The sequence below is a fragment of the Glycine soja genome, chromosome 7, assembly GCF_004193775.1.
Source record: "Glycine soja cultivar W05 chromosome 7, ASM419377v2, whole genome shotgun sequence".
In the NCBI taxonomy this organism is placed as follows: domain Eukaryota; kingdom Viridiplantae; phylum Streptophyta; class Magnoliopsida; order Fabales; family Fabaceae; genus Glycine; species Glycine soja.
In genome coordinates, this window is record NC_041008.1 from 17,209,080 (window position 1) to 17,225,619 (window position 16,540).

The following is a 16,540-nucleotide window of genomic DNA, read 5'->3' on the forward strand; positions in this document are numbered from 1 at the left end:
CCTCTGTTGTGTAAATTGATTTAATTAAATAGCATGAATGTTAGTATGAAATTATTTATGCGAATTGTGTTCGGCCCAAAGGAAGACACAATTTGGCCAAATAATAACATACCTGTGATGATAAATATGTGACAATTATTAAATTTTTTGTTTCATGAGAATAATAGTCAGTCCAAAGAAAGACTATTATTTGTCAGAACTAATTGTCAATATTTGATCATTGCGTTAAGAGTACTAATTATAAATTAATTTCTCTACCCAAAGATTAGAATTGATGTTGTGATAAGTATCTTGTGATGGATCTGATATGGGAAATATTTGCATGTCTTGTTATATATACTTTATATGACTTGCTCGATTATTTGTGGACATGTTATTATTTTTTGTTCTCTCTTTAGTTAATATTATCAGTGTTGCAAATGCTGCCCAAGTGAATTCTATCCCAATGCTAAATGGGAAAAATTTTAAGGTCTGAAAGGAAGTCGTAGAAATTGTTCTTGGCTGTATGGATTTGGACTTGGCATTGAGAACGGAACGACCCATTTTCACTTCGAAAACCTCTAATGAGGTAAAAATTGAGAAGTGGGATTGATCCAACCGAATGTTTCTTATGATCATGAAGTGCTCTATTCCAGAGGCATTTCAGGGCTCTATTTCTGAGGGTCAAAGTGCAAAGAAATTCCTTAAAGAAATTGAGCAATACTTTGCCAAAAATGAAAAGGCGAAGACGAGTAACCTTTTGGCTAAAATCATCTCCATGAAGTATAAAGGCAAAGGAAACATAAGGAAGTACATTATGGAGATGTCCAATCTCGCATCAAAACTCAAGTCACTTAAGTTAGAGCTTAGTGAAGACCTGCTAGTGCACTTGGTTTTGATCTCGCTTCGTGCACACTTTGGACAATTCAAAGTGAGCTATAACACTCAGAAGGACAAATTGTCCCTGAATGAGCTTATATCTCACTGTGTGCAAGAGGAGGAGAGGCTCCAAAGAGATAGTACTGAAAGTGCTCACTTGACTTCGACCTCTTAGAATAAGAAAAGGAAGAAGACTAAGGGTGCTGCGGAAGGGACTTCTCAGCAAAAGAAACAGAATAAGGATGAGGAATTTGCCTGTTACTTCTGCAAGAAGTCGGGACACATGAAGAAAGAATGTCCCAAGTATGCCGCATAGCGTGTGAAGAAAGGTAAATTTCTTACTCTAGTTTGTTCAGAAGTTAATTTGGCTTTTGTACCTAAAGATACTTGGTGGGTAGATTCTGGTGCTACTACTCACATAAGTATGACTATGCAAGGTTGCCTGTGGAGTCGACCACCAAGTGATGATGAAAGATTCATCTTTGTTGGTGATGGCAAGAAGGTTGTAGTGGCAGCTATTGGAACTTTTAGATTACAATTAAAAATTGGATTTTATTTGGATTTATTTGAGACTTTTGTTGTGCCGTCTTTTAGACGGAATTTGATTTCTATTTCTAGTTTGGACAAATTTGGATTTTCTTGTTCATTTTGGAAATAATAAAGTTAGTCTTTACCAAAATTCAAATATGGTTGATTTTGGTTCTTTAATTGATAATCTTTACATGCTTGATGTTGTTAGTTCCTATAATGAAATACTGCAAATAAGTTCACATGGTACAAAACGAAAATTGAATGAGAATTTAGCCACCTTATGGCATAAGCGTTTAGGCCATATCTCTAAACAAAGAATTCAGAGACTTGTGTTGGATGAAATTCTTGACCCTTTGGATTTATCAGACTTTGAAGTCTGTATTGAATGCATAAAGGGAAAATGAACAAACATAAGGAAATTGGGTGCCAAAAGAGCTAAAGACGTCTTAGAACTAGTGCATATAGACATTTATGGTCCTTTTCCTACAACTTCTTGGAATGGACAACAATATTTCATTACGTTCATAGATGACTACTCTAGATACGGTTACCTATATTTGACCCATGAGAAATCCCAATCCCTAGACGTTTTTAAGACTTTCAAGGCTGAGGCTGTCAAATCTGACCGTGGTGGTGAGTACAATGGCAGATATGATGGATCAAGAGAACAACGTCCAGGACCTTTTGTGTTTTTTCTCAAAGAGTGTGGAATTGTTCCGCAATACACTATGTTGGGCAAACCCAACATGAATGGTGTAGCAGAACGAAGAAACCAAACTCTTAAGGATATGGTGAGAAGTATGATTAGTCATTCCTCTTTTCCAGAGTCACTTTGGGAAGAAGCCTTAAAGACCGCAGTTTACATCCTTAATAGGGTGCCAAGTAAAGCAGTTAATAAAACCCCTTATGAACTTTGGACTGGTAAAAGGCCAAGCATTAAACATTTGCACATTTGGGGTTGTCCAGTTGAGGCATGGCCTTATAGGCCATATGAAAGAAAGCTGGACTCAAGAATAATTAGATGTTATTTTGTTGGCTATGCTAAACGCTCTCGGGGCTATAAATTTTACAATCCCACCTTAAGATCCTTTTTCGAGACGGGAAATGCGAGATTTCTTGAGGAAGTTGAGTTTGGGACGGAAGAGAACATAAGGAATGTTGTCTTTGAGGAAGAACCTGTTATTTGCAGTAATCAAGTCCTCGTACCTATTACTGTTCAAGACATAACTCTAGTAATAGAAGACAATGTTCAAACTATTGACATTGTTCCAGAACAAGACAACAATGAGGTTCTCCCTCAAATACCTTTAGAGCAACCTCAACAACCTCAAGAAGGATTCAAAGGGTAATATCGAGAGATATAAGGCTCTTCTAGTTGCTAAAGACTTTACTCAGAAGGAAGACATTGACTATAAAGAAGCCTTTTCTCCAGTATCTTCAAAGGATTCTTTTGGTTAAATTGTGTAATTTTAAGACCTCCCATTTGTTATATTAATTTGTCTTGTATTTTTTGGTTAAATTGATTAAAACAACATGTTGCCAAAGTAACCTCTGTTGCGTAAGTTAATTTGATTGAATTTACATGAATGTTGCATGGAATTATTCATGTGAAGTGTGCTCGGCCCAAAGGAAGACACAATTTGACAGAATAATTATATGCTTGCAATGGTAAACATATGATGATTATAAATAGTGTGATTTTCCATGTGAATAATGAAATGTTCAAAGACAATCATTATTTGACCGAAATAATCATCATATAAGATTTCCATGTGAGCAATGGAGTGTCCAAAGATAACCTTTGTTTGACGGGACTTATCACCAATGTTTGATCAATGCGTTGAGAGTACCACTTGCAGTTAGTCTTTTTCAATCCAAAGATTGATGATTAATGGTGTGTCAAGTATCTTGTTTGGGTCTTGAAATTTACCATAAATATTATTTGTGCATTACATGTTTATTGTTCTCTTCTATAATTATTGTTGTTGTTACTACTATGGTTTAAATTACTCATATGTGAATCCCAAATCTGCATGTATAAAATTTAGAGTTTGAAATTATTTTGTGGGAGTCCTAAGGTGATATATGAGTAATCTTGGTATGTAACACTAGAATTAGTAAAGCGCATTATGCATTAATTGAAGAGAACAAGAAACTTCGTGTTTTCATATCGAAAGTCTAGAAGTTTAGAGATAATTGGGTATTTTGACTTCGATTTTTCAGAATGTCTTAATAGCAATCACTCTACATAAGGATCCACATTTAACCATGTTGGTGGAGTCAATATTTTGTTATGAGACATCATACTAGAATTTATTATTGCTAAATTATTGTAACTGGTTTGCCTGTTGTCGCTAACATTAAGTAGCCATCAGGTGTTTATTGAGACAATATCTTAGCAGTCTTATTAAGGATTCAACCAAATAAAAGGTTGTTGACATAAAGTATTTGTCCAGAAAATATAGATTTGTATAGAACATATAGGAACTCATTCCATGCTAGCTGATCCACTTACTAAAGGTATGATACTAATGTTTTTTTTTTCACGAGCACACTGCTCATATGGGTGTAATTCTTGATAGTACCTTAGTTTAGTGGGAGTCTTACTCATATTCTATATCTTACGATTTGCAAACATTCTATTATTTGGATTTTCTGCAGAAATAAAGTTGAAGTTTATCATTTCATTATAAGTTTGTTTGTGTGCAATATTTGTATTGCATTTTGGATTGATCTCTATAAAGAATAAAGTTTGGACTAGTTGGAAGTAGACATGATTAAGATCACATTGTATGTAATTTTCATGCCGCTTATCCATATTTTATCTATGTCATCGAGTATGAGTAACAGTGGTGATCATTGTGGCTTAGTCAAGCTAAATTGTGATGAAAACTGCAATGATTTCCTGTTGTTATATGAGATGGACCAGGTTGTATAAAAGAAGTCTAAAAATAAATAACATACGGTTGTGCGCCTAAAGAATTTTGTGATATAAATGTCTAAGGTTAATATGAAGCCCAAGTGGAAGATTGTTAGAAATTTTATAATTCCTAATTAATTAATATGGGTTACATATTATATTATAACATTTATATTAGTTATTTACATTTAAATGAATTTAATATAAAGTGATCTATTTAAGTGAACCCATTAGACGGTCAGAAAATTGATATGGGCTTAATGAGCAGAAACCAGTTTGACCCATTAGGGGATAATGTGAACCCTAATAGATTTAAAACATAAGGCATGATTATAGTCCCTAATACACCAAATCAATAAACAGTTACTCTTCTCCTCATCTAAAGAGAAAATGAAGGTCGCATAAGGAAGAAGATGATTTGGTTGAGGAAGATCATTAAAATAATTATTGGTGACCACTGTCAGATTTTATATTTCGCTGTGTGTTGATCAAGCTCTCTATGGATCCAGATATTCCTTAAAACCTCTTAATAATATGACGTAATATATTATGATGCTTATTTGATATTTTATAAGATTTATAGAAAATTTTCAACCCATACTACCTAAATGAATGGATTAGAAAGCAATTTGTAATAAATATAGTGTTTACTTATAATTAATAAGTTTTAGATGTTTTTTTTGTAAATTAATTAATCTCGTTCAGATGATAAATTGGCCACTCGTAGATAAATCTGTCTCATTCAATCAGATTTTCTCTATACACAAAAGTGGAAGCTCAAACCTCTATATACTTCATGGATTCAAATATCTACTTTTTATGCGCTATCTGCTTAAGATTTTTTTAGACCGTTAATTAATTAAAAATTATTCTGACTTCCTATTTTTTTATATTGACTTCCTAATTAGAACTTTAAAGTAATTATAGTAAAAAAATTATCCAAATTAGTATACGTGATAATGATATGTGGTAAATTGCATTCTAAATTATTTTTTATATATTATTTAAATTTTATTATAGATTCACTTATTTTACAGAGTTAGTATGTAAGAATTCCTCTGCCTTGTCTTGAGCGCTTCATTCACTGCCGTTACGCCAAACACCATTTTTTCTCTTCCTCTGAAGCCATTTTTTCTTCCTTCCTTTTTTGTTTCCTATTCCTTCTTCAATTCTCTCTCTTCAATTAGTAGTAAACATTTTTTTGGCCTCGTTGAAGCAATGGTGGGGGGTGGCAATTCCAAATCCGATATCTCCTTTGCTGGCACTTACGCTAGCAGTGCTTTCGCTGCATGTTTCGCCGAGGTATTCATTACCTGTCACTGTAACATCTCTCTCTCTCTCTCTCTCTCTCTCTCTCTCTTCAAAAACTCTCATCTGGGCATTCATTTTCTCAAAGTTCTGTTTTCTGGGTAACCTCTCTTTGGCGTGATCTTGTGTTAAAACCCCGTCTTTTCGGTATTGAATTTAGACCCGTTATTTGTTGTTACGTATAGTAACGGGTCCAACTACAGTGTTCACTGCAATGGACTTTGTTTGATGCATTTTCTTAAAGTTCTAGGTGAATGTGTTTGTGCTTGTGTTGTGACAAATCATGCACGCGATGAGCAACTGAGTTTTTTTTTTTTGGTGGTGGTTAACTTGTGCGTCGTTGATTTCGATACCCTCTTGCTCGATCAGAATTCAATTGAATTGTGGGGTGGTGCAACTGTGTTTAGTGAAAAAATATGATTTTCTTGTATGTTAATAAGTGCCTAGTATAATAGAGAATGGTCACAAAGGAACGGTATTTTACACTGATATGAAGATGAAAGGCCTTTACTTTTTACAATCGGCTTCTTGATTTTCAAGGTTCAACACGGATGATGATTATTCCCAAGATTTCTAAAAAATGGTCGACGGCTGTGATTTTCGCCGTACTGTTGAGGTTTTTTGGACTCTGACCGCAATTGTGGCCACATCAGCTGCATTTGTATGCAATTTCCAACAATGCCATGGATCGCGACAAAACCATGACTGCAACGGCAATTTAAAACCTTGATTATTCCTTGGTTAATGATGTATGGGATAAATAGATGTACTTGAAAATCATAGTACCTGTTTGGCTGGGAAATTTCTGAAAGCATTGTTTGTGGTATTCGCAGGGTAACCTGTTATGTCTTTGAACTTTGGCAGCAGTGGAAATATTGCATAAGAATCAAATAGTATTTCATACAATATCTTATATGAAACTGTTATAGAATTATTCCAAAATTTTCCTAAGCTGTGAATTTTGGTCCTGAATTGCTCTGTGTGAAGATTGGTTCTGCTTGTTATATATTTACTATTTACTATTTACTATACTGTTTTGCTTGTTCAGTTCACTTGTCAGATGTAATACTGCTTTTACGTGTACTTAATCCTTGTATATAACTCTATGTTTGAAATTATATCTCAATTCGTTGTAGGTGTGCACTCTTCCTTTGGACACTGCTAAAGTTAGGCTTCAGCTTCAAAAACAGGCAGTACTTGGTGATGCAGTGACCTTACCTAGATATAGGGGTTTGCTGGGAACGGTTGGAACCATTGCCAGGGAAGAAGGTTTTTCAGCACTCTGGAAGGGGATTGTGCCAGGGCTACATCGTCAATGTTTGAATGGGGGGTTAAGAATTGCGTTATATGAGCCTGTGAGTTTGGAACCTTGTATCAAAGAATGTTAATTTATTTCAGTTCATTTCTACCATTTACTTGTGATCTGATGGCCTAAACTTCATGGGGTTCTTAACAGGTTAAGAATTTCTATGTTGGGGCTGACCATGTTGGAGATGTTCCATTGTCTAAGAAAATTCTCGCTGGATTTACAACTGGTAAAGCCCAATTCTGGACATTGTATTGTAGTGATGGTTTTTTCTATATGCCAATATGTGAATTTGTTTCCTAATGTGCGGAGTGTGAACTTCTTGCTAGCTGGAGCATACGTTATTTTTGTCAAGAATTCTTGATACATTATGCAAAACTCTGCATTGAGCCACTTGAACTTGTGTTATCAACAGGTGCTATGGCAATTGCAGTGGCAAATCCAACTGATCTTGTGAAAGTTAGACTTCAAGCAGAAGGAAAATTGCCTCCTGGCGTGCCCAAGCGCTACTCTGGATCATTAAATGCTTATTCAACAATTATGAGACAGGTATTTGCGTATGACTTGATATGATTTGTGAAAATGGGAAGATCTATTCAATCCTTTTCAGGTTATAATCAGTTTTGTTCAATCTGCTTCCTACACACAGGAAGGAGTTGGAGCACTTTGGACTGGGATTGGTCCCAACATAGCAAGGAATGGTATTATTAATGCTGCTGAACTAGCCAGCTATGATCAAGTGAAACAGGTAATGAAAAAGACACTAGACTGCATTTTGGAGTAAAACCTTGTAATCTTTCCTCTTTTATTTTTTTATAACCTAACTTACTTTTGTTGCAGACTATTTTGAAAATTCCTGGATTCACCGACAATGTTGTAACTCACCTTCTTGCTGGTCTAGGAGCAGGATTTTTTGCAGTCTGTGCTGGCTCCCCTGTTGATGTGGTAAATTATTAGTGTTAATTGCATTTTATTGTATCATCATTTTATACATAGTGTGCTAATATTCTACAATTTTCTATAAGTTTTAGACTTTCTTATTCAACTATATTAAACTGATAAATCCAGGGATATTAAAAAATGGTTGAATTAGTAAATACATCTAATGTTTAATAATAATAAGGATTTCTTGTTGACAAGCTGATCTTGAGATCAATTGGGGTGGATTTATATGACATCTTTTGTTATTCTTTCTTCTTTTGGCTGCTCAGTAAGCATCTTAGTTATTCAATAGTCTTGTCATTCCCTTAATCCATTGTGCTATCTTCCTTCTATGTACAGGTTAAGTCGAGAATGATGGGAGATTCAAGTTACAAAAGCACCCTTGATTGTTTCATTAAGACATTAAAAAATGATGTATGGTTGTTCTCCACTATTATTATTTTCTCTCTTCCCCATTTTCCTTAATTATAAATATTAACTGTATCTGAGCATCGTTGCTGTGGTTTTTTAACAAAATGCATCATAGAATTTGATCATATCTGATTGTGAGCTGTTGTTGACTGGTGTATATTATGCATAATCCACAAGCACGTGCGGAACAAACTCCCTTGTGAATTTTTAGCTTTGATGATATCATTATACATTCTCATTTTCACCCAAATATGCCAAAACAAAAGTGATCTTTGACATCATCATTATATGCCTTTTTTCCTTTATTTGGCTTTAGTTGTTGGGGAATGAGAGGGGGAGGCATCAGGCATTATCCAAGAAAACTCTTTCAATACTGTTGAATGTGTCAATATAGGAGATGATCACATAGCTTGTCTCTGTCTATTTTGTATGAACTTGTTAAACAAGAAACTATGTTGTCAGTGGGTATCATTTCATTGATCGCATCTAATTGGCTATGGAATGTAATGATTTGCAGGGACCTTTTGCCTTTTATATGGGGTTCATACCAAATTTTGGACGGCTAGGATCTTGGAATGTGATCATGTTTTTAACTCTAGAACAGGTACAAGTTGAATACTTTGTGATAGCTTTCCATTTTTCCTATCTTATTATCTTATCAAGTATCTCATGGAGTTCTACTTTATTTACCATACTTGTCTGCTGCGGTAGAGGTTAGAAAACCCAAAATTTGCAAAAGCAGTTTTTATTTATTTATTTAATATCAAAGATAGCTAATGTATTGATAATGGTTTAGTGTAAGTATATTGACAAACTATTATTTGCTTCTTTCAAAGATAAAACCCTTTCTCCAAACTCACTTCTTAACCTTTTCTAAGGTCAACTTTGGCTTCATATTTCAAAATCCTCACACTTGCGTTGTCCTATCCTATAACTTTCATTATGTGTTAAATTTGACTTAGACGTACATGTCATTTAATTTAGTAAACAATTTTGTTAACAATGTGACAGGGATAAAAGTTTTTTTAAGAAAAGTATTCTCTATTTTTATTTTTAAAGTGAAAATTAAAATGAAACAATGTTTCTTCTCTTTAAACAACTAATATTATGAAACAAAAAAAGCATATTTTTTGTATACGTTTGGATTTTTTTTGACAAGGTATACGTTTAGATTAGTATTCAAGAATTTGAGTTTTTGAAAAAAAAATATGATTATTTTCGTAAATTTATTTTATAACATATTAAATCAAATTGTTGATTGACTCTGTTCCTACAAACATTCTCATAAAACACGTCTTGCTTTAAACTGTTAAATTGGGCTGTTTTGTATCTCATTTGTATCTTTTGTTTCTCGTGACAGGCTAAAAAATTCGTCAAAAGTTTAGAATCAGCTTGACCTCAAAAAAACTTATCAGTAGAATTTTTTGAGGAGACTCCCCCAAATGCAATGGAAATTGTCAAGTAAAAACTTGTCTTCATTTTGTTAATTGGAACGTACCAAAACAATTTTTTTTGGGGGGGCGGGGGAATTTGTAGTAATAAATGAGAAGAGCTATGCGATCCCCCTGCAATTTAAAATTTTATTAGTTGGTTCTGGGGTTGGGCTTGGGCTTGGGCATAGGGACTTCCTTTAAAAGTCCAAGCCTAGCAGTATGTTTCCATATCCAAGTGAAAATAAGCTTAGCATATGCTTTTTTTAGTGCAAAATTTTCGTTACAGCACAAGGCACATTGATAAAAAAAAAAAAGTTGTCTTTTAGTTTGACTGAGTTACAAAATTTTATTTTTGGATAAAATATATTTTATTCGGCTATTCGCTGTATTTTTACCTTTTTTAGTGAAATTTAGTTTTAATCTTTAAAATTCAAATTTTATCAAATTTAATTTTTGAGTATTACAAAGACAATGATTTTTGTGCCTTTTCACCATAAATATCATATGTGAGGAGGGATAAGAAAATCATGATTCTCTTAAGTAGGCATGGCACCCGCGCGAGGTGAGGGCAGGGAGTACCGTTTTCAGTCCCCGAACCATATTCTGTTTCTCGTCTCCGTTCCGCGGAGTGAGAATCCAGTTTTGCATTAAAAAATGTTAAAAAATTATTAAAAAAAATACAATTTTTTGTTTTATCTCAATTTTTTAACAATAATAAATTTAATGTTTAATTCTAAGTTTAAAACATGATTAAAAATATTAAAATAAATCAATAATAACAATAATAAAATTACACAAGCATAAAAGCATCCAAGAAATATCCAAGTACATATTAAATTACACAATAAAAACAATAAAACTAGCATAGTATTACAAGTCTTCATACAAGTTTGTATCTTTGGATAACGTTTGTGTAATGTTTTAAGGTTTGTATAATGTTTCTGTCTTTATAACTTATGAGATATTACTTATATATATGATAATTTTATTTTGTTTTTTATTAGTAAAATATTATATTAATCTTTATATTTATATTATATATATTATAAGTTATGAGGGTATATAAGTAAAATTTTATATAGCGGGGATGCGGGGACCCTGCAGGGCAGGAAGCATAAACCCCGACCCCGAATTAGCTATGGGGTTTTTCATTCCCTTTCGTGTGGGGAATTTTTCCCTACCTCATGTTCTACAATGGGACAATCTCCACGGGATTCCCGAATTACGGGAAGAATTGTCATGCATACTCTTAAGTTCAAAGATTAAATTGATGAAAGTTAAAGTATCAAGACCAATATTATTTTTTAATAAAAAGAAATATAAAGACTAGAAACATATTTAATTTTAAACTAAAATATATTCTCAGTCACTATATTTTCGGTAAAGTTGGATATTAGTCTCTGTACTTTACTTTTCATCCTGGACCTAAAATTAAATGTCTTTGTATTTATATTTTTAAACAAACCCTCATTAAAAGGTAATAATAGCAAAAATATAAGAATCTTTCAAAAAAATAGATACATAAGAACTCTTGTAAGTAAAATGATTTGTTTTTCTATAAGCATTAAGATCTTTTAATTTTTTGTTTTTTAATCTTTATCTCTAAATTGAATTTGAATGATTTTTTAAAAATAATTTCATATTACAATTTAATTCCTTTATTATAAATTTAAATATAATTTGTATCTTAAAAAATGTTTACTTATTATAATTTTAACCATAGTACAATTTATATACTTAAAAACATTTATTAGTTGCAAATTTTAATTATATAAAAAACATTTTTCCTCCCAAAAATACTAATTTTAAAATATTTATTTATCAACTTTGTTTATAAAACACTTGAATATATTTTTTAAAATCTTGGAGGAAACTATATAAAATCGATATTTTTTTATCATTCAAAAAGTATATAATCGACAATGGCAAGATTTTGGGAGAAAAATAAAAGTAATCAGAATTGCGGTTCATGTAAGAGACTAATTTGCTGAATCATGATATTTCTTAATCCAGTATTTAGTTATCTATTTTTTATTCTAATAAATTACTATTTACATATAAAAAAATGTTTGCATATAAAAAATATATGTGCATACATATACCAAAGTTATATTAAATATATAAAAAAATCTAACTTTTGGTTGAACACAAACTATATATGTTACAAACCTTGATTATTATGTTTAATTTCTACGATAAAAAAATTATATCAAATAAATATAATATTATTTCACCTTCTTATTAAAACTTACGTGAAAAAATAAATTATTCAGCATATATTGTTCACATATATGTTCAACATATATTCATCCAGAACACAATAAAATACTAACCCGTTTATTTCAACATATATTATTGAAAAATTTAACATGAATAAATATATTTTTCAGCATATTAACATATATTATTCGGCATATATTTATATAGTTTATAAATCTGATTTTTTCAGCATATTGAATTTATTTTTGGATTCGTATACTTATTAAAGTTTAATATTTACACACTAAGAAGATTAAAACTATCAAAAATGATTTTACAGTGTATCTAATAAACAATTTTTTTCCCGTGCATAATAATTTTTCTCTATTTTATTTATGATAAATAGACTATAAATCTGTTTTTTTTTTTTTGTGATTATTATTGATATTGATTTGTTAGAAGAGGTGGGGGCATATATTGTGAAAACCCTATATCCAATTGGGAGCAGTGATTTGAAAGATTTAGAGAGTTGGGGGAAGAAGAAGAAGTGTGATTGAAACATGCTTCAGATTCGGCTTAGTAAGGCTCCTGCATCAGAAGGTTCGGCAGGGTTGAAGCTGTCGCCGGTTGAGACTGTTACAGTTGCGTGCCCCGATCATCTTGTCCTTGCTGATCTTCCAGTTGCAAAGGGCATTGGCGCCGCCACTGTTGCCTCCCTTGTTAAGACTTTGGGCCGTAGATCTCGCCGCCAGCTTGGCGAGCGAGTCCATTTCTGTGTTCGCTGTGATTTCCCGATCGCTGTTTATGGACGCCTGGTAACTACTTATGCGTGGTAGCATGTTTTTCAGTTGAGATTTCTGCTTGTTAGGTGCCTTTGATCATGATAGGATCTAACTTGTTTGGTTCCGATTTAGCTTTTTCGTTTTGGATTTGTTTCAAAAGTGCTTTTTTTTTATAATATATATATATATATTATTTTTGGTGTAGTCTCAGCCTGTGTCTTCTTTTAAAAATATAATGCAAGAAAGAGCAAAGGAAATTATTCAAGAGAGTTTGCTAGCTGAAATGCTGAATGGTTATTAAGTGGAAACTTTTCGTATACATATAATTCTTTGACCAGATCTTTCATGTGAATATAAGTTGTGTTATATTGCTATGATTATGAATGGGCTTCTTTTTTTTGCTATATAGGTTTATCATCCACCTCTTAGTATATTCCCATAATGTGATGTAATTTTGGTTTTATTCTTTAGCATTTCTTCATGGCACTCTGGTTATTAATTGATGCCATTGCATTTTTTTTTTATCTGGAATCGCTTGCAAATAACAAAAAATATCTTATAAATGCATCCAAAGACATTTTTTCCTATCTAATATGTTTGCATTTTAGGGTTCTAGATGTAAAACATGCTTTCAGAGACAGACCTGTTTAGTTACATGGCCGACATGCTTAAATTTGCATAGTGTTTGTCTTTTTCTCACCAAAATTGTGCTAAAACAACAGTCTTATCCTACTAGGGGAGGTTGATTACATGAATCATGAGATTATTCACCATGCTATTGAGGTATTATGCACCATGAGATCCCTTTTAATAATGCCCTCCAATGTCCTTGGTCTCCCTCTATCCCTTTCATAGAGATAAAAACCATACAATTTGCTCTCTTCACCAATGTCTCCAGTAGTTTTCTTTGCACATGTACAAAGTACATTAACTAATTTTCTGTCATATTTGCCTTGATAGTTGTCCTACATACCAATATCTTCTCATTTACAATCATTCCAAATTTGGTCCTTTCTTTTGTTGCAATTCATTAATCTTAACATTATCATTTTTGCTACTCTTACTTTTTTCTCGTCACTTCAAAGGCTAACCTTCACTACCATAAAATATAGCTAGTCATTTAGCATTATGATACTATACTTTGAACTTGGTAGGTACTTTGTGGTCACAAATAACTTTCAATGTCTTTCTCCATTGCATGTTTTAACTACCCAACTTGTATGCTTTGTGTGACATGTTCATTAATTTCTCCATAATTTTGTAATGTTGATCCAAATACTTAGAAAGGTATGGTCTTCCTCTTCAACTCAGTTTCAGAAATGGGATGTTTGCCCATCGGATATGAATTCTCTGTTACTGTCCGATGCTTTAGGCATCACTCATTCTAAATAGTAGTTGTCTTTCCTTTGTTACCACATAAAACAAATATTTAGAAAGCTATGAGATTTTTTCTAATTTTTACCTCCCAAGTCATTTTAACCACTGAAAATGTGCTAGAACCAGTTAAATATATCTTGAGGTTTGCTTACAATAAATTTAACAGATTTATGGTTTTGCAGAGCCCTTGTGAGCATGCCTTTTGTCTGGATTGTGCTAGAAGTGATTCAATGTGCTACCTGTAAGGATAGTTCTTATCTTCAGACTGTAAATCAAAGAACACCAGTGGCTTTTGGATCATAATGTTTGCTTAGTACTAACTGTATGTTTTAACATTTAACTAATTGTTTGGGTTCATATAGGACTTCACTTTGGATCCTAATATTTGCTTAGTACTTACTTTAGGAGTGGTTTCATCCTAACTAAATGTCTTTCACATATTAACTAAGTTGAAGTTGACCTGCATATGCCTTTCAATTTTCAAGCATGAGGTGCATTGTAAAGTTATATTTCTAAAGGTTGCATTAAACCTATTCTTTTTATTTGATTTTCATGAATTTGATATTACTTTTAAGTTCTATGGGAATCTGATTTTAGAATTAAGAATTCATTGTTTAAATATTTTGTAAGCACCTCTTGCTCACACATCATTTGCACCTAATATGGGGTTGGTAGGCGGGCATATTTTGATTTGTACATTTATGTGGGGGCAGCTGCACATAATTCAAACTCGGCCAGCTTAAATAGGTTTGAATGATGTGCATGCAAGCAGTTTGTAGCAATACTTTTGCAATAGCAGAGATGCTAGAAATATTTAAATAAGCATGGAAGAGATGTCTAAGTGTCTTTATTTATTCATTTTTACTGTTTGCCTTGTATTTTGGTAACTTGAGGAGTGAGATATGTCCACTGCTAGATAAAACCACTGCTAGATAAAACCATTCATGGTAGTACCAACTCTATGGCCAATTGGTTTAGTGTTCGGTTCTTACTGCTCCCATTATTTGAATTAAAAATTGAATTTTAACACTAGTCAAGGTGGGCTTGTGTATAGTTTACACTTCAAGTTCAAAGACTTGTGTGTGAGGAGGCATGTTGGGTATAAAACTGTTCGTGTGCTTTTTTTACCCAATGGCTTAAGCTTTCGTGATGGTTGGTTCATAAGACTTTATTATTGACCCATGGGAATTTGTTTGTCAATTAATAGCTTCCCGTGTCAAGTATAAAAGTTCTCTTTTTTTTATAGTATCTAATGTTAATGTAAAAAAAATGGTTTCCTTGGAACACAGGTGTGATGATCGAATCCAGAAGATTCAAACAATAAAAATGATGGAAGGAATCCTCATTTGTGCAGCTCCTCACTGTCTCAAGTCTTTCTTGAAGAAAGCTGATTTTGAATCTCATATCCAAGACAGCCACGCCAGCCTTCTTCGACCCAATGCAGATAAAGAAGATGGAAATGAGTCGGAGGCACAGAGTGTTAGGCAATCGACAGCCTCAGATTCCACTGCTCGAGGTCCCCAAAGACCAGTTTTTTCTCCTGGTTCAAATTCCCAGCAACATGATCTGGAAGAGAAATCTCGTAGACAGACACCTAGAGAGCAACCACCTTCAAGGCAAACCATGCAGCCAAAGCCACCATATTATAGTCAACAACAACACCCTTCCGATACCATGTCTGGCTCTGTTGGAGGTGGACAACAGGGCTTTCATCAACAAAGTTTTGACATACAGCATCCCCCACAAGAATCTTCCCAGTTTGCTGACAGACAACAAGCAGTTGGTCCAGAGACCCCATTTCCTGAGTATCCAACAATGCACCCAGCACAACCTTCCAATGTTCCCTCACTGGTTACTTCAAACCCAATGCTGAACCCTCCCATGCCATTTGGTTATCCCCCATACCCAAACGAACGAGCTCAGCCATTTTATGGTGCTCCATATGATATGCCTAGGCAGGACTCGGGTTCTGATATAGGTGGGGACCAAAGTTCATTACTGGGTTTCCCACAAGGTGTCCCAAGTGGCCCAAATTTTCCAGGAAATTATCTCCAGCCCTGGAATTCAGGAATGGGTGGTGTGCCTTTTGAACAAGCGCAGGGTGGTATGGTCGTGGATCCAAGGGAGGGCAAAGGTATATTGGCACCACAGCCCATGCCCCTCCCACCGCCACCTCCACCTCCATCCCACATGTCACATGGGAAACAGAACTACTATTCTGGGGAGGTTGGGCATGATGGTCAGGGTTATGGGTGGCAGCATGATAACCGTGATAACTTTGGTAACCAAGTCTAGTAGTGAGGTTTCCAACAGATACTTTCTTGGATTAGGTTTAGTTACTTCCGAGGATGTTTTTACTAGCATATTTGTCCTCATGCATCATTCAAATCTCTAAACAGCTATTAAACTATTTTACTTTTGGTCCAATTTCTATTTGTATATTTCAATCGATTTTTGAGTTTTTCCATTATCA

At 33.6% G+C, this 16,540-nt stretch overlaps 2 protein-coding genes across 2 annotated transcripts; both read left to right on the top strand.

Annotated features, from left to right (window-relative positions):
- The first annotated feature begins 5,370 nt into the window (after positions 1 to 5,370).
- LOC114419075 (mitochondrial uncoupling protein 1-like) lies at positions 5,371 to 10,023 on the top strand. Its single transcript, XM_028384675.1, has 9 exons — positions 5,371 to 5,611; positions 6,754 to 6,972; positions 7,074 to 7,152; positions 7,339 to 7,472; positions 7,573 to 7,671; positions 7,764 to 7,868; positions 8,205 to 8,279; positions 8,794 to 8,880; positions 9,637 to 10,023. Exons 1-9 carry the CDS (start codon positions 5,528 to 5,530, stop codon positions 9,670 to 9,672), a joined length of 918 nt encoding a protein of 305 aa, XP_028240476.1. The 5' UTR covers positions 5,371 to 5,527; the 3' UTR covers positions 9,673 to 10,023.
- Positions 10,024 to 12,348: 2,325 nt separating this feature from the next.
- LOC114419019 (E3 ubiquitin-protein ligase HAKAI homolog) lies at positions 12,349 to 16,540 on the top strand. The gene is made up of 3 exons (XM_028384592.1): positions 12,349 to 12,723; positions 14,250 to 14,308; positions 15,357 to 16,540. Exons 1-3 carry the CDS (start codon positions 12,469 to 12,471, stop codon positions 16,360 to 16,362), a joined length of 1,320 nt encoding a protein of 439 aa, XP_028240393.1. The 5' UTR covers positions 12,349 to 12,468; the 3' UTR covers positions 16,363 to 16,540.